Source organism: Parambassis ranga, chromosome 14, assembly GCF_900634625.1.
Source record: "Parambassis ranga chromosome 14, fParRan2.1, whole genome shotgun sequence".
NCBI classification, from domain to species: Eukaryota; Metazoa; Chordata; class Actinopteri; family Ambassidae; genus Parambassis; species Parambassis ranga.
In genome coordinates, this window is record NC_041034.1 from 4537747 (window position 1) to 4562551 (window position 24805).

A 24805-nucleotide genomic window follows, 5' to 3' on the forward strand; every position below is an offset into this window, starting at 1 on the left:
CTGCAGTCTTTACTGCCACCTACTGGCCGGAAGGGCCTTTTTTTCAATAATTGGTGAACAAAACAAGTATTGATAGGATTGGATATTTCTGACCATGATTAACTGTAATAATTCGAATAAAAATTAAAAGATTAAAAAAAAATTAAAGAATTTCTCCCCGGGATAAATAAAGGAACTGCAACTATGTAATTTTTGCTTGAAAAATTACACAATTATAAATCATTTTTGAATATAATTGCAATTGACAGAAATGACCACCCAAATGCGTAACCCACTGCGCTTTCCATGTCTCCACAAATCCACCCCTCCACTCTTCAACACCATTTATCCATTGTTTTAACAGATGCCATCAATTTTAAAAAAAACATTTTTAGTAAAGCAGTTTCCTCTATGTATACAAATTTAATTTAATTTTCTAACAGTACACACATAGTCAATATTACTTTATTACCAGATGCAAACAGTATACGGTTGATGTCAATATAAAGCTGTGCGGAGGGTGGCTCTGGTCACATGGTCATTAGAGAAGAAAAAACAGACCTTGAGTGTGTTCTTGTTGGAACATCCACATCCAAATCTCAGGTTTTATTAATTCAAAATGTGACTGTCAAAAACTCCATCCCTGCTCACTTTTCACACGAGCAGATTATTACTGAAAACAGATTTCATTCTGATAAAACAGCTGACATCAACTGATCATGGTGAAAGTAGGAAACGATAAAATAAAAATCCCTGCGTCATCGTGAGATCTTCTGTAATACCAAGCAGATAAGGGCTCCAACTCAACAAACTGTAGACTTTTTTAATAAATGCGATGTTAGGTTAATATGGTCTACTGTGATCTACTGTAACAGTGATTTCAGAAGTTGGGATAATGTGTTGCTGTGCAGATATTTAAAGACTCACTATTTATTTATTTATAATGTTACATCTGTATTAACAGTAACTGAAGCTAAAATCGACTCAATTCTGTCAAAACTGCTATTATTTCAGTGAACAATGATTCAGTGCCTGGAAGGAAACAAAAGAGGTAGTCTGGCACAAACACACATCTCAGGATTCAGAGATCACAGATTCTTTTCACAGGCATGAACAGTTGAAGAGTTGGCTTTGGTTTGTCAGCACAAGTCAAAAGTAGTCATCCTAATTACATACTGAGCCGCTAACTACATCAGTATTGGCAATCGCTATCAAAAAAGGCCATCCACAGGAGGACTCTGGGAATGCTTGCAATGACAAAGAGTATGAAACAAGAACACAAGGGTCTGCACAAACTACGTTAAGACATTTACTAAGTCGCCCCTTTGAGTGCAGAAACACACCATTTACCATTCAGGATCAGACGGCCAATTAAAAAAATAATTTAAATGCAAATGTCTCATAACTTTACATTTACACTGCAGTGTTGTGTACCTCATCTGAATCAACTGTGCATTTCACCCTATTCAGACTCATTCAAATATACTCAAATATTTGCTAACATACAAACCAGTGAGCACTTTACGTAAAAAAATAAATGTTTGAGCCAAGGCCCCATGTCTTTGACTCAGCTTTCTCCTTAAGACGAACCAATGGGAGTGTCCGTGTACTGTAAAAGGAAAAAGAACTTTGGATATGCTTTTGTTCAGAATCAAACTATTCAATCGTCTTTTCTCTTTCTCTTCAAGTATAGTACATCGTCATGTATCCTTTCTCCTTGATGCTACATTCCCTCTCCTGGTCATGTAGTCATCTAGGCAGCCATGAACTCAGCCAGCTGGTGTGCTCTTTCTAACTCCTGCAAACACAAATGCTTCGGGCCAGCACAACCCACAGGAGGAGAGGAAGGAACAAGGGAAGCAGAGGGTATAGTGTCAGCCTGACTGGGGGATGTTGGGCTTAGAACAGAGCAATAGTTAGCCAGATTAGCTGTAGCAGCAACAGCTGCAGTCCTCTGAAAGCGACATTGGACCATGTAGCAGATTACTTCTTCCTGTTGTGTTGCCTCCGCGCCTGCAGCCTCTGACGCGCTCCAGAGGGTTTTGACCCGGCTCCAATAGAGAACGAGGGGGCTGCTGGAGATCCTGAACCTGAAGGAAAATGTGTTTTAGGAGGCATTTACTTACTACACAGAAACTCTTGACTAATCCACATCATGGCTTACACATTAAGCAGGGAGCATCACTATCCTCATCTAAAAAAAAAAACAACAACCTCGTTGACCTACCAAATGGAACAGCGTTGAAGCCTTGCACTGGAGTTCCAGGACTTCCAAAGGGAATTGGACCTGCAGCAGCAGCCTGGCCAAAGGATGGAGTCGACGACCCTGCAGAGAAAGCACACACTTAATTAAACCAAACAACCACCAAATGCAACTGGCACAAAGACAGTGTCAACATCAGCCCCCCCCCCCCCCCCCCCCCCCCAAACAATGCAAAAAGACTGCATTTCTTACCAAAAGCTGGTTTCTCTGTAGCAGCAGCCCCAAAGTTGAAGCTTCCCATCTGTGGTGCAGGATTATTGGACACTGGTGTCCCAAACTGGGGGCATGACAAGGTAGCACCAAAGATAAATCCACCAGATGCTGGCTGAGCAGGGCCGGGGGGCTGAGGCTGAGGAGGGGCACCGCTGCCAAACGTGAAGGTATTAGAGGAGGAGCTTTGAGCTTGGGTTGCTGCACCGAAGGTTGGTGCAGCTGAAGGAGTGGTTGTGCCACCAAAAGCAAAACCAGTGGAGCTGCCTCCAAATGCTGGTTTAGCTGGGGTCCCAAAGGTGGTTGCTGTGGTGGTGGCGGCTGCACCAAATGGGAAAGGTGGTGGGGCAGGGGTGGAGACAGGTGTAGATGATGCTCCACTGCCTCCAAAGGCGAAAGCTTTTGATGGCGCAGCCGAGGAGCCAAATGCTGACTGTGATGCAGGTGCTTCAAATGCTGATTTTCCAAAGGTAAAATTAGACTGGGTGGTGGGGGCGGCAGCAGTGGTGGAGGCTGTGTTGGTCATGCCAAAGCCTCCAAATGAAGCAGTGGTTGTGTTCTGGTTGGATGCTTGTTGGCCAAATAAAAACATCTTCTGACTGGCAGCTTGAGGATCTGGCTGTGGGGCGCCAAATCCAAAGGTGCTGTTGCTGGAGGTCGTGGTAGCAGCAGCAGGTGCAGCAAGTGTAGCAGGTGCTGCAGTGGTGGTGGTACCCGCTCCGAACTGAAATGTGCTCCCTGTATTAGGTGCCTGCACTGGGGCTGAAGAGCTGGTGCTAGTTGTGGATGGTGTGGACCAGTTTCCAAAGAGGGATTTCACAGCTGCTGGAGCTTCAGGCTGTGTAGTGGTGGTGGAGCCTGTGGTGGCTTTTGTCAGACCAGGATAACTGGGTGGAGCAACCATGCTGCTGCTTGTTAATCCACCAAATATTGACGATGTAGTACTTGAAGCAACAGTAGAGGCCGTGTTGGCGGCTGTGAGAGATGAGGGCTGTCCAAAGCCAGCAGGTGGAGCAGCATCACCAAAGATGGACTTAAAACTTTGGACAGGAGGTTTGCTTTCTGCAGCTGATGTAGTTGACACTGTGGTGGCGGCGACAGCAAAGATGGGCTTGAATCCTGAAGCCAGTAGAGGGTTGGTGCTGCTGGCCGACCCAGAGATGCTGGCTGAGACAATTGTGGAGGTGATGGGGTTAGAGGCGAAAGAAGCAGAGGGGGTGCTGATCTGGCCAGTGATCCCAAGCAGGCCTGCTGCTGCTGCTACAGGTGGGGTGCTGCTGGAACCCTTGGAGACCTGAGTCAGCACCTGGGTAAAGGCAGAGGACTGCTGCCCACCAGAAGAGGAGGACTGAGGCTGGGAGGCAGGAGGAAGTTGCCGAGAATCTGCTGCAATTGAAATCTTTAGGCTTGGGCCGCTGAGTTGTACAGGTGTGGTTGATGCAGGTGCTACAGGCACAAGAAATGACACATATAAAATGTTGAAGATGTAGTATAGAAATCTGATCAATTAACACTTTCAGTTCGTTGATCATACCTGTAATTGTACTGGTAGCAGATGCGGAGCTAGCAGGAGCACTCATCTTCATCTTCAGAGCCTCCAGCAGTGGGCTGGATGCTGCAGGTGTTGTGCTGACACTGCTTCCTGGGCTGGGATCCAGGTTAATAACTGGGATGACAGCGCTAGATGATGTGGACAGAGGGGTTGCCAGAAGGCTGCTTAGGGTGGTGGTGGAAGTAGAGATGGTAGAGGAGGGGGCAGGTTGGGTGGACATGGTGGCTAGGGGAGCTGCAGGCTTCTCTGGCTCTGGAGCTAATCAGAAATTAAGACAGACAGGATGTTTTTTGTTTAGTATGACTGCTACTTCCAGGTTGCTTCCGTTGTGCATAGTAAAACAGTAAAAGGCTATGCTCACCAGGTGTCTCCAGGACCTTCTGGATTTTACTTATGGCAGCCTTTTTCTCCTCATCCAGATCTTTTACAGTGACGGTGTAGCCCAGCTCAGGAGGCGGGGGCTGCAAATCAACAACGGTAAAAAGACACAATTACCAGAGCTGTACATGAACTGATTCTTGTCAACTCTGAGAATGCTGCACCCTTTACCAGAGAGATCTGATCATCCCGGTTGCTGGACACGAGCTGGATCTTCCGTTTTCTCTTCCCACCACTACCAGTTGAGTCTGTAGAGCTAGTGACTGGGATCTTGGGGACTGGAGTCTGTTTGGCTGCAACATCATAACATGTCAGACAATAAATCTAAGACTCTTAAGACTACAGGGCTCTAGAGTGCGACCATTTTGGTCGCAAATGCGACCTAATTTCTCAAAGGTGCAACCAAAAAATATCAGAGGTCACACCGGTACGACCAGCTGTTAGAGGGAGATACATTCCCCGTGGTCCAACAACAGACACACATCAGGCTCTTATCGTGGTCTAAACCAATCAGAGACCGTGAAGGGCGGGGCCCTGCGTGTGTGTGTATCTTTGAAAACATGTTTGCTGCGGTCAGCAGAGACCGCAGGAAATCCAGAAGAAGAAGAACACGGACATATGCTGCGCAGAGCTGATGCTGTGCGCTAAAGCTTGTTCCATACTGCACGAGAACAGAGAGATCTGTTCCCCGAGGTATCGGGAACAAGAACAAAGCTCGTTTCAGCCCGGACTTTTTGAAAAGTGTGTGCAAAACTCATACGACCCTCTCACTGCAGCGCGCACACAGGCAGACAGGTATTAAAGACGTTTCGCTGCAGAAACCGCAGTTCAGGTGAACATGCAGCGGAGGAGCAGGATTTGTTGCTACTATGCGGGTTTTGCTAATTTGCTGTTGACCTGAATGACGGATGATAACGAGCCGGCAAAGTTCGGGGAGGGGGCGTGACGTGCTCGTAGCATTATAACAGACTGAACAACAGGTCTGAGGACAGTATCATCTGACCTGCGTAGTTCATCCATGAAGGCTGAGTCACTCTGACTGACAGCAGGTTTTAAGGAGTTATAGTACATGGTTACATGACTAACGCCCATTTAAAAAGTATTGTTAACCTGCTATAGTGGACCATTGTCTGCCAGTATGATATCTGCATACAGCTAAACTGTAACAGAATGAAAAGTCTGTCAGCTGGAGCTCAGCTTTAGAAAGAGAGGAGACAGAGGCAGAGAGGAAGAGAGGTGAGGAAGATGAGAGAAGAGATACTGTAGCTGCATTAGAAACGTGTTGAAGAAAACAAAATATATATCTCAATCACAACTATTAAATAAATAATGGTGTATATAATTTTAATCATTTTTAATTCACATTGGCAGATAGATAAGTGAGGAGTGACAGCCAGAAAATACAGAGAGAAAGCAGACAGGGAACTGAAGAGTGCTGTATGAACTTTGAATCTTCATTATGGATTTCTGACAGGCAGACTTGTTGGCTAGTTTGTCCATAATTTGAATGAGTACTATCAGTACTTTATCGGCATTTAAAATACTTTTTATTTAACTGTGTTCATTATACAAGGTCCAAATTCATTTTAAGATGTTATGTGATTATTAAGCCTATTTATATGTACAAAATGTACTGATGCGTACAAAAATATACAGATTAAGTGTGATGCGGTGCACCTAATTTTTGTGCTGGTGCACCTAAGAAAAAAAGTTAGGCGCACCAGTGCAACCAGTGCAAAAAGTTAGTCTAGAGCCCTGAGACTATAAATGACAATAAGACTTTTTGTTCAAATTTCATACAAATAATGCCACATGTAGAGAGATGTTGCCCTAAATTACAACAGTGAAGAGGCCATTTGCAGAGAATGCCATGTAAGACCAGAATCTGCGAAAGCTGCAGTGCTTGACATGTATCCTATGTCAACAGCTTAATACTGGGATACTGCACTTAATCAAGAGGTTTAAAGCAGAGGACTCCCACACAGCTAATCCCCATGTTGGACAACTGGAAACAAAAATAGATCCTAGATCTACAAGGAAATCAGCCGAAACATCCAATATGAAATGAAATCCAACTAATCTGACCTCTAAGCTAGAAAAAGTAGCAAATTTAATTGTTAATTAAATTATTATGCAAGTGCTGTCTGAACTTTAATAACCTTCTACTCATAACAGCACTTCAAAGCCTGAGGAACTGTTTTCAACTACATAAGAAAAAGCATACTTACAAGTAACAGGTGCCTTGTCAGAGGGAGTGTGGTCAGATCTCACTGAGGATGCTGAGCTGGGAGACTGCCAGTCATCCTCCCTGGTAATGACACAACAAGTTACATACTGTAGCACTTGGGAAAATGTAGGATGACAAGCAGGAAACCAGCCGAGACATACCTGGCTCTTTTGGAGGCTCCATCGGGAGTCTGAGAACGAGAGGATCCAGGGCTGGACAGAGGGGAGCTGGGTGCTGACGGCCTCTTCCACTGTGTAGGTAAACAGGGACATAAAGCTTCACAACTTCTCTCTATCTTCTGCACAGTCATTTACACGTTAAGGCAGAAGGTGAAGTGTCACCTGGCCGAGTCCTAATGAAGAGCTGTAGGAACTCTGGATAGCGTTTCTCCGGGTACCCGGAGTTCCTCTGGGTGCATGAACTCCACTTCCAGAGCTGATGGAGGAGGTGCGAGACCTCTTCATGATGGACTCCTCTGCCATCGAAGACATCCCTCTTTTCAGGTTTCCTGGCCTAGAGAAAGAAAGTATAAGCATCTCTATCTACACTTCACTGTGTGCTGTGTTTTTTTTTTCCCCAAAGATGTCACAGTGTGATGCTGCTCCCCAAAACTCACTTAGGAACCAGCTGTGATGGTGTTCCATTGGGCAAGAGAGGCTCAAAAGCAGAGTGCGCACTTCCACCACTGTCGTTACGCCTTGGGAAATAAAAAGGAAAAGAAAAAGATTAAAACACCTCAACCAACCAAATCCTTTAATGTGCAATAACTTGGTTACTATTAAAAAGACAAAGGTATAAGTTTCTAATTGCAAACACCCCACAATGTGCGAGTCACAGACCAAAGTACATCTTGAAGCGACTATTGAATAACTGAAACTGTCATTCAGGCTCAGTGTCAGCCTTGTACCTTCTTTTGCTTCTCTGCTCCATTGTGAAGCTCGTTTCCTCGTCCTCCACTTCTCTCTTGCGGCTTTCCTTTAACACCCTGAGGACACTTTCCCTGGAGCAGGGGTCTATAGGGGCCTTGGCAAGACTTGCACAACTCAGATGAGCCATACTGACAAAAAAACAGGAGACAATACATCTGTGGTATGTGTTTGAAAGCTTAAGGACAGACTATATTGATTTTTTTCCCCCAATAGTACACAATGCACAGCGAGTGTAAATACCTGGGGCTGTTGTGGTTAGGCCTGGCGATCTTAACAGTAACAGGACTGTGGGCAGCTGGGGAATTTCGAGGGCTGAGGACGCTTTTCTTTCTGAAGCCATCCCACTTGACGGGAGGTAGGACTCCCACTGAAGAGACACCCGGCTGCTGCAAGGGGTAGTGGCGCTGAGGGGTGATGGTAAACCTTCCCGTTGCACCCAAGGGCTCCCTACAGAGGGGAAGCAATACGCAACAACAGATACAACATACGTCAACCCTGGGCAAATGGCAAACATTTTTCACATTACAAAAAGTAGTTTTAAAGATGCTATTGGAAATAGATAAAATAAAAATAAGGTCTCCCGTTTGACTAATTTTATTTGTCCACAACAGGACACATCTCCCTATCTATACACACACGACAACTTTGAAAGACTATAAACAACATTTTGTGTGGTGTTGTACACAGGGAAACCAAAAACAGATGTCACAGACTTATAATATTTAAAACGTGCTGTCTGTTAGGGTAATTATAATTCTATTATTTCTAAATGTCACTGGATATTTGTGGCAGCCTGTAGAGGTTGGGACAATGTAAACAACAGCCACAGTGATGGAAATAGGCCAATATCTTTATCCTCCTGTTTGGGTAAAAAGCCTAATATAGTTTACAGTTTGTTATAAAAGGGTTTTTCAAAACAAATACAAGCACAGTTTCAAATAATGACAAACAATTCACAACTTGACACTACCAGACCTTTGGAAACACCTGAACCTGCTTACTTTTATACTTTTTGAGAAACTGAATGAGCTTTTTGTACATCATGTAAAGAATTTAAACACAGATATGTATAAATCCATCAATGCAAAGCATGTTGCTTAATTGTGAGAGCCGTTAAAACCCGCCAAGAATCTTTCTCCCTTGGATGCTAACATCAGTACCGGCTCCAACGGTCGCTGCTAGCGTACACTGATGTAGCATGATGTTGTGAACTTACCCAGCAAATGAAAGCCTCCTGTTTGGAGTATAAACCGCATGGTTGGGTCTGGCGAGTCTTTCCCGTAGTTGTTCTCGAGGATTTCTTCCAGCTCTCGGCCTTCCATAGTCGGCGGTTGGACTTTCGGGTTTCCCGATGTAACTCCCCATGAGCAAATCCCGGGGGCTAAATAAAAAGGAGTCACTTGCTAAAGCTTCCCTCCGATAAATCCCAGTTTCTCCGAAGCTTTGTCTAAAGTGTCTCTCTGATTCCCGGGGCTCGTTTCTGTTGCTACTCTTCGCTCTCCTCCGTGCGGGGACCGAAACGCCGGTCACCCCCCAACCCCACAACCAGCGCCGGAGCACGTTCAGCCCAGCCCGTGGATTCGGGCCTAACCTGGCGGGAAGAGGTTCTCCACTGTAATAGTAGCACGCAATACAACAAACTCCAAGAAACAAAGTCGCATAAAGAAAAGTAGGAATATAATAAAAAGCAAGAGTAACTACGCCAAAAGCGGAGAGTAGAGCTAAATGTTTCTCTCTAGGTGACATGGCGGCAGCGCGCCGCCGGAGGACTCTTGTATCCCATCATGCTGTTCTTCTGACTTCACTTTTTCTTCTGTTGAGTTTAGGGTGTTCATATTTGAGGTTCGTGCGCATTACCGCCATCTACCGAGCTGGCACACAGAGCACATCTACCGAGCTTTGTATTCCTCTGTGTGTCCTTCACCAAACTTGCATTTTCTTCAGGAAATGCCCTTTTCTAGTTTCTAGACTAAATTATTTACATAGAATAAGAAATATCTTCTTTTATATAATATAATACAAACATAATTTGTAATATAATATAGCTCTGCTGCTACTCCAGCACTCTTACCAAAATATCCAGAAAAAAGAAAATAAAAAGAGGAAAAATAATTAGTTTGACAGGGTTTTTATTTGTTTATTTTTACTGTAATATAATTTATACAAAACAAACAAATTTAATGACATATTATGTTCAACACATTATTACACATACAACAAAACAAGTAAAATAGTGGGTACCACAAGATTAAAAGTGATAAACAATTTATTTAATTTGTAAACAATCCCCCTTCATTCACTTTCTTTGCAGTGGTCCTTTGCAGTGCCTCTGTCTTTGGCGCTGAGCAGAGACATTTGGACCTCAAAGGTTTTGTCAAATGCACTGTAATCCACACGAAATGCTCCCTTCTCCAAGGAAATGCACGATTCAAACCGATGGCCCCACAGGATCTCATCCTCCGTGTAGGATGTCCTCGCCTGGCATGTCATACCTGCAGTGCAACAAATCCTCATGAGGGTTGAACAAATGCCCCTTCTTTGGAAAAATACCAGCACACTTGTATTGGTATTTTTTCAAATTAGCACGTAGTCAGTCATCAGGACTGACTATGTGCTATAATGCCACATTTTAGATTTGCAAAGGTAATCTGAAAGGGATTAAGAGACCAAGCCTGCTCTTTCTATCTAGCTCCACCTCAATGAAATTGGTCTCCTGGACAAAGAGGGAGTGTTATAACTGTGCATTATTTATGAATACTAACCTGAAGCTTCCACGATGCCCTCCAGGATGATAATGATCTCAAACGTCTCCCTCTTCAGACGTTCGGCTCCCACCTCCCAGAAGGGGCTGTTTTCATTGATGACATGTGTGATGGTCTGGGGCTCAACCAGCAGCAGCCTGTCTCCACCGGTGTCGTAGCCCAGATTGATCTCCGACTGCTCCAGTGGGATGAACTCGCCCTCCTTGGTCTGCCTGGACTTGATTAGTTTGGCCCTGATCTTGGCATCCACCATGTGGCTCTCTCGCAGATCACCAATGCGGAAAAGCATGCACAACTTGTCGTCCCGCTCACAGATGACACAGTGCTTGCTGAAGATCAGAGTCTGGGCTCTCTGCTGCGGCCGGGAGATTTTAACAAACATGCAGCCCACCATCAGGGCATCAATGATGGAGCCCAGGATGGACTGAATCATTAGGAGCACTGTGCCCTCAGGACAGTTGGCTGTCACCATCCTGGAGCCGTACCCAATGGTCCTCTGGCTCTCCAGTGAGAGAAGCAGGGCTGAGAGGAAACTGTCTACATTTTCATAGCATGCCAGCCACTCGGGGTCGTCGACATGTGCAATGTCTCCACGCAACCAGGCCCCGAGGAAATAAATTCCTCCAAAGGCCACCCATGTGAGAATGTAGCATGTGGTGAAGACGAGCAGGAACCAGCGATACTTGAGATCCACCAGTGTGGTGAAGATATCTGAGAGGAATCGACTCTTGTCTACAATAGGCCCCAGGTTGACCCTGCACTTGCCATCCTTGGTGACATAACGCTGGCGCTGATTGCTGGTAGTGATGTATAACGAGTGCTCATCACCCAGCAGCTTACAGCGCTTCTTGTGGCTCTTTGCAACATGCAGCTTCTCTGCTGTGGAGAGTGACATGCTGCCAGTGGAGCCAATGGACTGCCACCTGGAGCTGAAACGTTTGAGGTGACTTCTGCGATGGGACCGCTGACGTTTTGGCGTCTCTTCCACGGGTTCCAGGGGAGCTGCTTGGACCACAGGTTGTGGGGTAAGTTCTGGTTTAGCCAAAGGAAGTGCTTGGGGGGGCTGGCTCGTGGGACTCTGGGTCTGGGAGGAGGACACGTCATGGGATGGCGGGAGTGATGGGCCGTTAACATAGTTGTGGATGAGAGAGGCTCTTTTTGTAATCATCATGGTGGCAACAGGAGATTTAACAGCAGCCTGAAATGAAAGAAATTATATTTAATTAAAATTTAAAATGTCTGGACTGGACACACCCTGTAGGCAACCAGAACTAAGTGTGTTTTTCAGAGCCAGGCTACACATGCCTTCACATTTCTGTTCATTCTAACTGGGTTCAGATGAATTTAGCACAAGAGCAGCATCCATTTCTGTGAAATTATCAAACCTGAACACGACTTCGAACATGAACGTCTTGATTAGTCTAACATGAACTGTACCTTGTAGCTGTAGGGGGAGTAGCGGATTGATTCTGTTTGAGTTCTGGGCAGGTACGCCAGCAGGTGTTTGGCGGTGAGCGTCTGTGTCGGAGGAATGGAGTTCCTGCGAGGCTCGACCCTGATGGGGCTCCTGATGTGACCGTTGGACTGAAGGTTTTGTAGCGTCTCTCTGCTGCATATCACAGTGGAGATCATTGCTGAGGGTGTCAGGGTGTGGGTTACTCCTCAGGCTGTGCTTCTGCAAAGAAAACAGCAGACACACCTCCTCTGTTAATGCTGCTTCCATGAACCTTTTTACAGGAGACATTGCAATAAGCTGCAACAAAAAGAAAAGCAACTGTTATTTATATTTAACTGCCCATCAAATATAAAGATCCCAGAGGTGACCCCAGATAGAATGCACATGCAGATAGGCCTAAGCTGTGACGGTGCATGATGTGCTGAAAAGCAGCGGTGGAGGAAGTACTGAAGCTTGGTACTTAAGTAAAAGTGCAATTACCCAGAAAAATGTATACTTAAGTAAAAGTAGAAGTGCTACATCAACAATCTTACTTAAGTGAAAGTCTTAAGTACTCTTAAATTTACTAAAGTATTAACAGTAAATGTACTCACACAATGAGTTGTCTCTCAATATCTAGGTGGAGTAGTTAAGTAGAAAGTATACGTAATAGCTGCAAATGTGTGTAAGTGTAGTATAGTATATATAAGTGTAATATTTTTACTTAAGTATAAATACGTAACAATTGACTTAAGTACAGTACAGAAGAACAAATACTGCATGTTTCTAACACAGTCTGAAGTGATCTGATCAGTGTCTTGGTCACAGCCTGAATTTACTGCTCATGTAGGGATTATTGCTAAGCCTCAAACTTAATCTGAGAAACACCAAAGAACATGATGGATTTGAAAAAGATTACTGACTGAAGGTTTAGAGGGAAGCATTGTCCAGATGTGGCCAAATGAACTGCGGTCAATTCACTTGTCTTTGTGAACTTTCAACTCTTTGAGCGTTGCAGCGCTCCCTGCATCACACTCACACCCACACAGCAATGTGTCACTGACTGCACATGTGCCCCATCTGTGAGGCACATGGACACGGGATTTCACTCTGAGGGAACAGGCTCAAACATACAATTGTTTTTCCTACTCATGTTAATAATCAGAACATGTATCTTTTTATTTGTCCTGCAGTATTTAAATGTAACACAAGTATTAGTAATAAAAATCTCTTTATATATCGGACTGTTTTCTACAACTTTAATGACATAAAAAGTTTTTTTTAAAGAAATATGCAACAGAATTTCTATGTATCAATATTATTTTTTCCCAGCACCATCTTGAAAATTAAAATTTGATCCTTTACATTTTTGTTTAGTAACCAAAGAGGTAAAATATTCTTACTTTCTTTTCTAATGTGAGGATTTGATGTTTTTTCTCATATTCACAGATGACTAAATATAAAATATAAACTGTTTTGAAATGCTGAACATGAAACATTTAAAAAAAATGCACTTAAGTATCACCACAAAAATTATGAAAATGTCACATACCTCTGCAGAGCATGATGGAAAGTACAGCAGTTTGATGAAGCAGAGACAGTTTGAGGTGAAGAGCTGCTGCGTCACTGTCCAGCTGTTTGTCTCCTCCCCCTTCATCACTTACAACAAAAAGCAAAATGTGTGGTGACTCCGGAGATGATGTCACAGCTGTAGTAAACTCCAATGAATATATAAATATATTAACATTCTTTGAACAGGACGCTTTCATGGATTTAGACTTGGATGGATTGTCCTCTGATTTTTGTTGTGCTTACAGTGATTTGTAAAACATAAATATTTATTTTGGAGTATTGTTGTTCACAGCAACAGACAGGTATTAGTATGCTTTTTACTCTGAGGACCTGAGTCAATTAAAAAAAAAAGAAAAATACATTGCAGAAGAGTTCAGTTTAATGGCCTGTAAGAGCTGTGGGCTGTTTATCACATCATGGTCATTCTGAAGCATTTGGTTCAAACAAATATCACCAAACACACCGCCATCAGTACAGAGAAGCTGAAACCTCATCTGAAACCAGCTCAAGTTAGATTAACAATGTGCAGCAGAGTTAACCCCGAATGCTGAATCACATGTCAACAGATGGTAAAGTGCTGGTTGCACAACACACAGAGCTGTATGACCAAGGCTGATGTAAAGAAGTCTTGGTGTAATCTCTGTAGGACTAATTGCAATCTGAGCATGTCCCAGCTTGCATTCCCACATCTCACAAACATCTCTGTGACAAACTGTTCAGCCTAACAGACACATCAGGAAATGGAAATGAATACATGTATGTATGATATGTTCCCTCAGAGGACACAGTGCTATAGTTGTTGGTCATTCACTTCAAGAGTCTATTTGATTTTGGTCAGAGCGACAGCTCTCCTCTCAGTGTTCTGAAACAAGGCTCTGATCAGGCTCTTCACCTCGGAACTAGAGAACTCCACTGCCAGCGGACCTTTACCGTCAGCCCACCTGTGGAGAAGAATCACAGACAAATCAGCTTCAAGTTTGATCATTGTGTTGTTGTTTTGAAGTTGTCTTCTTACCTGTCGACGATCTCCTGCAGGTTGGCCCGCAGCACGATGACGAGCTCCTTGAATGTGCCCCACTTCTTCACGTAGAGGGGGACTTCCTCCTGATATTTCTTGTTCTTGTTTTCCTCAGCCAGAGGGATGAAGACCAGCGGGCCTTCCTCAATGATGCTTTGGCACAGAGTGTGGAGGTGCTCCCCATCCTCAGAGGAAATATCCTGCAAATATTTAAATGACCAATAAAATCCTTAATTATGTAAGAAGTGAGTGACAAAGCATCTTACATTCTGTTTTGAAAGTGTTAAAAGTAGGGTAGGAGATTTCATTCTGATGCACTTTTTGTTAAATTAGTGAAACTTCTCTTTACAATCCGATAGCAACCGATTAGTTCGGCAGTTTCGCATTAAAACGAAGAATATGAATCATCTGTGGAAGCTATAAAACGCTAAAAACATCAGCCAATCCTCCGGGTGGACCCTGCGCGGAGTATTGGCTGGTTGTCACTCTCTTCCTGCTCTGCGCGCACCAGAGAGGTACGTGCATGATGGCTGAAGTCACAGACCGCAGCTCGTCTTCAGGTAATGCGCGTCCATGTGATTGGGAGGCGTGGCTTCGGGGTGAGCTCCGAGAGAACGGGGCGTGTGTTTACTTTCAAAATCTGGCTGACTCCATCTCCATCCCTACCTTTAAAGAATCTTTTACTTTTTGAATTGAGATTAAATTTATCAACCTGAAAAAGTGCCACATGAGTCTGAATTTAGCAGATCTCCCATAATAGAATCACCCTCCTTAATGTTTTCTTAATGTTTTGGTCAGTTTTTTTGCCTCAGGAGAGATTTAACTACTACAAACGGTTGCTTACAAATGTATGACTGTAAAAATAATTTTAAAAACATTCCTGTTATTTTCCTTCATCATCATAATAATAATAACGGGAGAAGACCGACCTCGAGCATCATGATTTTGGCGATGATTTCTGAGATGGCAGTGTTGAGGAGGTTTCCCATTGCTTTACAATAGATGCTTACTGGAAGGACATCCTGCCATACTGTACCCAGCTGTTTCAACTGATGGATGACCTGCGATGACAGAAGAAGAGAAGCACAAGTGCATTCATTTGTATCTGTGTGTTTTACGGTGACTTTAGTAAGCACAAATTTTAAGAGATTTACTTTTCTAGTTTTTCCTCTTTACCTGTCGTACAGCTTTGCTGGCTGCAATGTAGTTGTCTTCATCATCTAGATTGCAGAAGTTCTGAGCGGTGGAAAGTCTTTCCAGCAGTTCAGCTCTCTGAACATTCAGCTGCGTTAAGAAACACTGGGCACCTACAGGAAAAATGACAGAAACGGTTAATGCCAGCGGAGACACAAACATGCTTGTCTTTTAGGGGAATTTGCATGTTAAGTATTGAGATATTGTTTGTAAGTTTGGGCCAAATTGCAGGTCAACAAAACCACAAACTGATTCTGACATTATAAGTAAACAGAATCACAGTGTAACTTGCTTACCCAGCTTCCTGAATCCAGGCACCATGTCGACAAATGTGGCAACACCCTCGCTAAGGGGCTGCGGCAGGTGGGCTCTGAAATGGTGGCCAAGGGTGAGCAGGTGGTGAGCCAGGTACATGCAGTTGTTGTGCTGGATGGCAGCTAGGTGAGGAAACTTGAGCAGGTTCTCCCTGGACGGAGTAAAGAGAAGCATTTACACCTGCAGGTGGAAATGTGTTGGTGTGTTGCAGTATGTGACAAAAATATGCTTACTTGTGGTATGTCGGTACAACATCATAGAACAGCTGGAAAATGTTTCTTACGGTAAAGAAGAGTTGTAACGTGCTGAAAGAGAAGAACAGAGAGATCGATAATGAAATATTAAGCCGACGTTCAGACAGCAGGATGCAGCTGTATCACTTTCACAGATCAAAGAGTATAAAGTCATGCTAAAGCAGCTTTAGTCTGCCATCACAGGGTATACCATACAAAAGTCACCATGCTCTCCGAGCCCTGTAACCTACCATTGTGTGGAGCTTCCCACAGCCTCACACAGGGTGTTCAGTGCTAGCTCCATCAGCTGCTGCACTGACTCACTGATGCGACAGGCTGGCAGACGCAGACTCCATGCAGACAGCTGCTTGGAGTTCTCCATGGTCACCTCCTCCTTCGTGGTCTCCTGCTTCAGCTTCACCTCCGAACTTGGAGCTGGCAACTTTGGGAGACGCAACTTCGAGTCTGGTGTGATCTAACAGAGAAAGTATGAAAGGTGTATAAGAAGAAAACTAAAAAAAATGCAGGGATTTCCGTCTTCCACCTCAGGTCACTCATACCTACTTTGACAGTGTTGTGCATTTTGGAGGTCATGAGTTTGCGGGCTGCCACGATGACATCTCTGCACTTTTTGCTAGCAAAGTGACAGTTGACATCCCTGGCATATTTGAGCAGATCTGTGGAATCACCCTGCAGATACTCCATCTCCTTCAAAGACTTCTCAAACTCCTCCGTTTCCTTAATCACCTGAAAGTAACACATGTAAAATGGTCTCTCATTATAATAATATGTGTGTTGCACAGTATCAAAACACTACACAAACAGCTGTTTCATACAGTGCTGTATTTCTCCAGCTGGTTGTTGTTGGTGGGGATTGAGTACACCAGACACTCATGGGTGATGCACTGAGACAGCTCCTCCCAAATCAACTCCCCCAGGATTGCAGAGAGTCTTTTATCCCCAATGGACACATCTGAAAAACAGCAGCCAATTCACACATTATTAAAAACTTTAAAGTACGCATGGGTTAAACTTTAAAGTACACAGCCATACTTTACCTAGCAGGTGTGAGTGTAGTGTTGTGAGCACCAGCAGCAGTTTGCTGTAGACCTGTGAAGGTGTGGACCGTTCCTCATTGCTCTCCTCCAAACACTGCAAGGCCAAAGTGGTTCCCTCACCGGGCTGCTCGGATACTCTCACTGACAGCGATGCATACATCACCAGCGGCTTCAGCATGTTCTTCAACAGCACCTGGCCTGAACCACAACAGTAATAAATAAACAGATAGTGATCCTGTCTACGGCATATTTAACAGTGAGCTGTGTTGCTTTTTCTTACTGAAGAGCTTCATCTTGTGCTGTAGGTCTCCCTGGATGGCCAGGGCTTGCAGGACACAGCACAGCAGGGCAGCTGGTTTTGGTCCATCACCCTTACTGGAAGCATTGCTCAGATTCAGCTCCACCTTCAGGAAGCACTTCTGACCTGCAGGCTCTATAAGCATACACACAGCATCATAGCTATGCTCAGACAAAAACATTTCAAGTTTTTCTACAAAATAAGAAATGCCAGTAAAAGACTTGTTTATAAGATGCATCCTGCTGTATAGGCTGAGGCAGGTATGAACATTAATGTTTGATAACTGCATGGAAGAGAAGCAGATTGTGCTTAGCAAACAGTTTCCCTGACATAACATATGACACAATAAAATATTGAACCAGTTTTCTTGAGGCATTTACCCTTAGAGGATGGTAATTTCCAGACGACGAGGCGCTTCCACTCGTCTCCTAGGTGGTAAATTAAGTTTTCTCTCTGCACAGTCAACTCAGAGCTCAGAGCACTGAGCAGAGGAAGCTGAGAAGTCTTCCATCCCTTCAGTGAATCCACACTCTCCCGTGCCTGTAAAAACATATAATCCATCAGTCAACACAATTGTGTGCACTTTAAGCACAAAGTTTCCAGATGATGAGAAAACAAGTTCCACTATCGCAACCAGGCTACAGAACAACAAATATACAGAATATTTTTCCTGTTAGTTAAAGGTGTGACATGTTCATTTCACTGCATGTCAACCATGTTTTAAAGTATTGAAAAGCCCTTACCTTCTCCAGGTGGTTTGCTGCATCAACATACTTCTTCTCCGGTAAAGCCTTGCTGAACTCTTCCATTGCATCGTGAAACTGAATCACACAGAACATGTCAGTGAACAAATCATTACACAGCTTATATTTCTGGGTATTTTCATAACAGAGATCAGACATTAAATCCGTTTATTTACATTAGCATTCTTCAATAAATTGTCAAGCATAACTTACCTCTTTTAGGTGTTGAAGCATTGATATGATTATAGTATTTTTTTCCAACTGTTGCTTCAGTTTTGTATATTCGGTCACAGCCACATGCATATTCTGCTGCACCTGTATCCACACATAAAAACACCAAGGGGTTAAAAACCCTGGGATTGCTGTAAATACATCTTGAACAGAACCTGCCTCATAATGTTGATATATACCTCATTCTCGATACAGTTTTTAAGAGCATCCATTTCTTTGGAGACTGCATTGACTTGTACCATCAGCTCCTCTGAACCTTGAAGGCAGGGCAAGAAGTCACCATAACGTTTGTTTATCATGTCACATACTTCCTCCTGGGAAAAGACAATTAGGTTACTTTTACTACAAATATACATTTATAATGATTTAATTCATTTATAATGATTATTTATTAAACTTTTATTTGCTGCAACATTGATCTATTTTTGGCTTTTTAATATGTATTATGGAGGTTCATAACTGAATTACGCCAAATTCTTCAACCATAGTCTAATAGGAATACATACTAATCTAGGAAAGGAGCCACGTAACCCAGCAGTCATGGCTAATACTCTTGCTATTAAGAAATATAGTAAGCTAGCTTCGAACTCACTTTACAGACTACCATGTGTTAGCTAAAGGTATGACTATCGTTACTTGCTGCTGAGCGTTACTTTATAATGTCACTAAAATTAGCTAGCAGTGGTAGAGGCGCTAGCAGCTAACACCAGTTCAAACTTTACTTAGCCTACCGTTAGCCCATGCTATGCTAGCTAGCGGGTTACCTTCGTATCCTCCACTTTTCGTGACATTTTGCCTATTTTACTGGACAGGTCCTCTTTCTCCAGTTTGCCAGAACTGGCGAGCACTTCAGTCACAAACGACGCCATGCTGTACAGTAACAGTAACGTTATAACGTTTTAACAAAACTGTGACAGGTCAGCACAACAACAACTCAAGACCCGCCAGGCGGCCTGATTGGCTCCGGGATGTCGGCGACTGGTACTGCCCGCCCCGCCTCCTCTTCTTCTTCTACTTCTTCTTTGGTTTGAGACAGACTAGACGCTTTCGTAGCGTATTGCTGCCCTCTACTGTTTCCGTAGAGCCCCGCCTCCTCTGGTTTCTTCTTCGTTATTTTAAATGTGACGAGCTGCATATTACTCTTAACATATAAACTGCAATTTATGAGTTGCTTATATTTGTCTGAGTACGTTAGATTGAAATTGCACATTCCACTACTGTAAAAAAAATGTTATTATTCTCACTGTGCTGATCCCGGTTTGACAATAGGTGGCGATAATGTTCTTGTAAGCTGCTATGAGGACCACCGATAAATTTACACACGAGGAAGAAATCTCTAGAATCTCTATGGCAACGACAACTATTGCTTACTTTGCCGTATTTCGTGCTTAGCTTCTACGTTTGTTAGCTTCTCATGGTCGCCGCTCCGCACATTAATAAGCATCATATTTTTGCTGCTTACGTGTAAAAACGCGTTGAGCTGTTTGTGATGAGGCCGTAAAATAGAACGTTAGCTATATGTTAAACGCTAGCTAGTCAAAGGTGCTAGTAGCTAACATTAATCCATTGGCCTTTCGTGGATGTTTGGCTGCTCAGCATGGCAGACAGTTGGAACATAGACACAGGAGAAGCTGTATATCGGTCTCGAGATGCTGTGAAAAACTTGAGGATAAAGTAAGTGGCTAACGATTAAGTTGTTCTCTAACTTCAGCGTGTTAGCATTTCCTAGGGTTTGTACAGTGTGTGACTAGGTTGCTCTGAGAATGTGGTTCTGCACATTATTTCATATTCAGTGTCCATTTATTTATCTACTGTAGAGTGCGTATAGAGAGGGTGACCTCCACAGCAGCTCTTTCCCAGCACCTCCAGCAGCAAGTTCTGTCCCAAGAAGACAGAGGAGCCATTGAGCTGGAAACTCTCACCTCACAAGACCAGACCGGTAAAATATATTACTGCTGGTTAGGTTTGTGTTTTTGGACATGATTCCTTCAAAGTATAATCTAATAACATGTACATTTCTCTGCTTGCTATGTAGGTGATAATGAGGAGGAGGTGGTGGTGGTTGGCTGGCAGGAGAAACTCTTCAGTCAGGTAGTCCGTTTAGTGTTAAATGTCCTCTTTACACAGAAACAAATTGAATAAAAACCAACTTTTCTTCCTGTCCATGGTTCCAGTTGGAGATTCAGGATTTTCAGGATGAGGAAAACTGTCACACCCCTTTGGAGCATCAGTACCACAAAGAAGTTAAGGCCCTCAGCAGGGGTAAGGGCCGGCGTAATCACAGGATTTTCACCTATACTGATCACGACCGCTACACCAGCTGTCTTCCTTTCCATGAGCTGGTAGGTTGTGCTCTATTGTACAAGTCAAACACCATCATCCGGTACAACACATTACAGAATTATAGGCTGATGTTTGATGTTTAACATCCAGACCACAGCGTGTGGCAATGAGTGTTTTCAACAGGTAACACATAAGGCTGGGATATCTTTACCCTTATTTAAAGTTCTTATTATTTTTTATCTTGAAAGCAGCACACCACTGATCTACTGACCACCACCAAATCCAGTCCCACATTCCTGGCTGAAAGGATGGCAAACGTGAGACACAGACGACAAGAAAGGCGCACCATGTAGGTTATTAAATACTAACTTGTGACATTTTAACTAGTTAAGATTAAAATTATAGTAAGAAACAGTAATAATCCAATTGATATTTATTAATCATCAGAGAGTCGACATGTCATGTGATCTTATGGTTCTCTTGTTTTTTGCAGGGATTCTAGCGTCCCTAAGTCAAAAATTGTCAACTGGGAGCCGACAGACGAGTTTATGAAGAACAGCCATGTGGTGAATAATGCCATGCAGACCATGCACATCATGGGAGACCTGGGCCCGACTGGAAAGTAAGACAGCTGATACCAAGACTCAGTTTTACTTCATTTCAGTCTCTCGTATCCTTCTGCTGATACCAGACTGCATCTTAATGTGGATGCTGTGTGTCTTTCCTTATCAGGCTGGGAAATAAGGCACATGAGTGTTTGCTGGTGACTATAAAAGCAGACAACTGTGGAACCGTCATCATAAAACCTGACTTCAACAAAGACAAAGAGCCATACAGGCAAGTTCACAACATCCGTGGAGCCGCAGTAGCAGCTGTTTCGACTGATGTCATCAATGAAAAAAACACAATGAATCGGCTGACAGCCAGTTTGATGTCGGTGCAGGATTGTGACAGATGGGGAGAAGAGGGAAGCCTGGCGTCTTACTCTGGAGAACGTGTCCACATTCATGAAACCAGAGGAAAAGGACAGAGAGCAGAACATGTACAAAGACGTGAGTTCAAACCCCCTTGTCTCAGATCCAAAGAACTATGGAGCATATAATGTTTAATGTTCAAAATCATTGATCATAGAGTCAATTGACAGGTCGGTTGTTCTCTGTTTGTAGTTGTATGTGAGGCACAAGGAGTATCTCAACAGCCTCGTTGGACCAGATTTTGAAATGGTAAGAAATTAAATAAGGATAAGGCCTAGTGTGAAATTGCTCTTTTATCTAACCTTAAAGGTAGGGTAGGAGATTTTGAAAACTCAGTGAGAGTCAGCCAGATTTCAAAAGTAAACATACGCCCCTTTCTCTCGGAGCTCACCCCGAAGCCACGCCTCCCAATCACATGGGACTTTACCTGAAGACGAGCTGCGGTCTGTGACTTCGGCCATCATGCACGTACCTCTCTGGTGCGCGCAGAGCAGGAAGAGAGTGACAACCAGCCAATACTCCACGCAGGGTCCACCCGGAGGATTGGCTGATGTTTTTAGCGTTTTATAGCTTCCACAGATGATTCATATTCTTCGTTTTAAAGAGAAACTGCTGAACTAATCAGTTGCTATCGGATTGTAAAGAGAAGTTACACTAATTTAACAAAAAGTGCATCAGAATGAAATCTCCTACCCTACCTTTAAATTCAATGTCTTGAAATGCACTGACCGGATGTCTCTCCTCCAGCCTCCTGTAGGTATTCTGCGTTACGTTATGAACGGAGAGATAGGTGAGAAGTTGACTGTGGTTATTACCATTCAAACTAACACGAGCATTTAAACGTACATCTTATCCCTCTTTCCTCTTCTCCCCAGTCGCAGCAAAAGGCTTCGAATATGATAACCTGTACATCCACTTCTTCATGGAGCTGCCCAACAGTGAGTCATATACTTACTTGACATTATAAGGAGCTTTAAAATAAAGTTTCCTGCTTAATCTTGTAATCATTGTGGCTGTTTTAGATTGGTCCAGCTTGCCATTCCAGTCTCTGTCAGGCGTTACACAGACCTGCCGGACCAAAACACTGGGGAAGGTAAGTGTTTTAAAGGAACCTGATTCAGAGTGCGGCTTCTGATATTTGTAAAAACCCACAAAGTCTTCTCTGCCAACAGGAAAACATTGCTTTCTTTAGTTACCCCTTCAACTTCGAGGCTTTCTACATGAGTGAGAAAGAGAGCGAGGGTCAGTGTCAGTTGTGACGTTTAAGTGGTTAACGTCATTTACAGTGTTTGACTGATGCATGTTTCTCTTCCTAACTTTAGAATCCATACTGCAGTGGCCAGTGCTGTACTTCAAGGTTCTCTCTCTGGACTCCTGGCAGCGCTATCGCACCGAGGGCTATGGTTATCTGCTTTTTCCTGCTATACCTGGTATGGATAACTGGTGGATTTCAATTAGAAAAATAGTTATTTGTTTTTTTAATGATGATTTTGTTTAATCATGTGAAGAGCTAAAACAAGTATTGACATTGTGTTTGGACTTTTGGTTGTTTAATTTCAAAAGAAATGGTTGAGATTAGTTGTAAAATGTTCAACTAATCACTCATTTCCTTGGTCTTATTTGCCTGTTTTATGTTATGTTGTGTGCACCAGGTAAGCACACAGTCACATGTCACACGTGGAGACCCCTTCAGACGGGCACCGTGTCTGCACTGAGGCGCTTCTTTATTGGAGGTTCCCCGGAGCTCGAGGACCACAGCTATGTCAGAATACCGGGGACCTTCAAGGTGGGTTCAAATGCAGTGAATACATGTTCCAGTTTTTCATATCTTGGCGTATAAATCAATCATATTTTATTATGTCCATGTGTGGCTGCAGGGAGAGAGGCTGAGCCGCTTAGGCTTTTGTACTGAAACCACAGGAAGTGTCACCTTCAACCTCCACTGCATCCAGCAGGCCAGGCAAGTAGAGGATAGACTTAACATCATACTACAGATATTTCTAAAAAATGTTTAAATAAAATAATTTTAATACAGCGCTGTTTAATCATGTCCATGTTGCAGGGCTTTTGTTGACGCCACCATGATGAAGAAGAGGAGACAGAAAGTTTTTGACCAGCTGGGAGGATTTAGTCAGCAAGGAGCTGTTTGCACAATCCTAGGTAAAAAAATCTGACAAAGAATTATGTTCAGTATCATCGAATATCTTTGTTGTAGAATGTTTTGTACTAAATGACAAAACAAAAAAGTCAGTTGTTTAACTTTTTTCTTCTCTATCAGAGGCTTTTCAGAGGGCCAGGAGAAAGATGCAAGAGGCCAGAGAAAGTCTTCCAAGAGATCTCATCAGCACCACTTCCCAACTGCAAATTGAATGATAGATAAAGTGGTTGCTGTTCACTTAGGTGTCATTACAAGCAAGTATGGAAATGAGGCTTTGATATACATCATGTACTGTAACTAGTTCTGTGTCTATATCTGACATACGGAGGAGTAATTAAGGTGTAAATTTATGTAGTAATTAAAGCAGCGCCAATATGCCTACTAAGTATGGTTTCATCTGGCGGAGCATTGTTTTGATAGTTTTAATAGTTTATTTTTTAGTATTATAGGCAGTGAGTGTTTGAAAACTTAAAAATGTAAACATTTTTATATGAAAGATGACGAGTTTTGTTTGTGATTTAGCCACTTTTATTCAAATTGTATATAATTATTAGATTTAAGAGCCATTTCTGTTTTTTATACACAAGGGAACTATATCTAACTATAACTACTTCTGTCATCTGCCTGGCAGTAATTCTGATTTGTCATAGGTCTAAATATTTCAGTCTTTTTCTCAATAAATGTGACCACAAAGCATTTTAATTTGAGTGATGTGTCATTCAGTGGCAAGTTGTTTACAGTCATATATACTGTTTTAACAACAAGTTCAATGTGCAATCAGTAATAAAAGTCTAATTACACAAAATCATAGACACACACCCTTATATTTTGCCAATAAATGCAGATGTTGGTAGCACTAACATACACTGACTGTTTTCTTACTGTGGAGCAAAAAAAAATTAAATATGTTGCAGAACAGTAATTCAAACATGTTCCATTTCCCACCAAGGAACATTCTGATTGATTATTTTTGTTTGTATGAGGTTCCCTGCT

General features: G+C 43.1%; 3 protein-coding genes and 1 pseudogene across 4 annotated transcripts; 1 reads left to right on the forward strand and 3 right to left on the reverse strand.

Annotated features, from left to right (window-relative positions):
- Window positions 1-546: 546 nt before the first annotated feature.
- pom121 (POM121 transmembrane nucleoporin) lies at window positions 547-9332 on the reverse strand. Its single transcript, XM_028421535.1, has 13 exons — window positions 8755-9332; window positions 7779-7985; window positions 7517-7666; window positions 7226-7306; window positions 6951-7122; window positions 6771-6859; window positions 6611-6690; window positions 4554-4675; window positions 4366-4465; window positions 3987-4262; window positions 2435-3898; window positions 2207-2305; window positions 547-2069 (listed from the first exon to the last, which is right to left on the reverse strand). The coding sequence occupies exons 1-13, from the start codon at window positions 9282-9284 to the stop codon at window positions 1963-1965; spliced, it is 3477 nt and encodes a 1158-aa protein (XP_028277336.1). The 5' UTR covers window positions 9285-9332; the 3' UTR covers window positions 547-1962.
- Window positions 9333-9830: 498 nt separating this feature from the next.
- LOC114446463 (G protein-activated inward rectifier potassium channel 4-like) lies at window positions 9831-19546 on the reverse strand (annotated as a pseudogene).
- zw10 (zw10 kinetochore protein) lies at window positions 13669-19401 on the reverse strand. Its single transcript, XM_028421547.1, has 16 exons — window positions 19162-19401; window positions 18577-18711; window positions 18380-18481; window positions 18167-18244; window positions 17804-17963; window positions 17406-17558; window positions 17126-17323; window positions 16904-17040; window positions 16632-16814; window positions 16319-16542; window positions 16068-16139; window positions 15816-15985; window positions 15502-15632; window positions 15255-15386; window positions 14323-14525; window positions 13669-14248 (listed from the first exon to the last, which is right to left on the reverse strand). Exons 1-16 carry the CDS (start codon window positions 19264-19266, stop codon window positions 14128-14130), a joined length of 2304 nt encoding a protein of 767 aa, XP_028277348.1. The 5' UTR covers window positions 19267-19401; the 3' UTR covers window positions 13669-14127.
- A 188-nt stretch (window positions 19547-19734) lies between the features above and the next one.
- Window positions 19735-24488, forward strand: mks1 (MKS transition zone complex subunit 1). Of its 2 annotated transcripts, none has more exons than XM_028421555.1 (18): window positions 19735-20071; window positions 20215-20336; window positions 20433-20488; window positions 20572-20739; window positions 20929-21029; window positions 21174-21302; window positions 21413-21517; window positions 21624-21732; window positions 21847-21903; window positions 22402-22444; window positions 22530-22592; window positions 22677-22747; window positions 22827-22896; window positions 22977-23084; window positions 23307-23440; window positions 23532-23614; window positions 23717-23814; window positions 23933-24488. In XM_028421555.1, exons 1-18 carry the CDS (start codon window positions 19995-19997, stop codon window positions 24025-24027), a joined length of 1689 nt encoding a protein of 562 aa, XP_028277356.1. In that variant the 5' UTR covers window positions 19735-19994; the 3' UTR covers window positions 24028-24488. The 2 variants fall into 2 exon arrangements, with proteins under 2 accessions (XP_028277356.1, XP_028277357.1); XM_028421556.1 differs by having other exon boundaries at window positions 20932-21029.
- The last annotated feature ends 317 nt before the right edge of the window (window positions 24489-24805 follow it).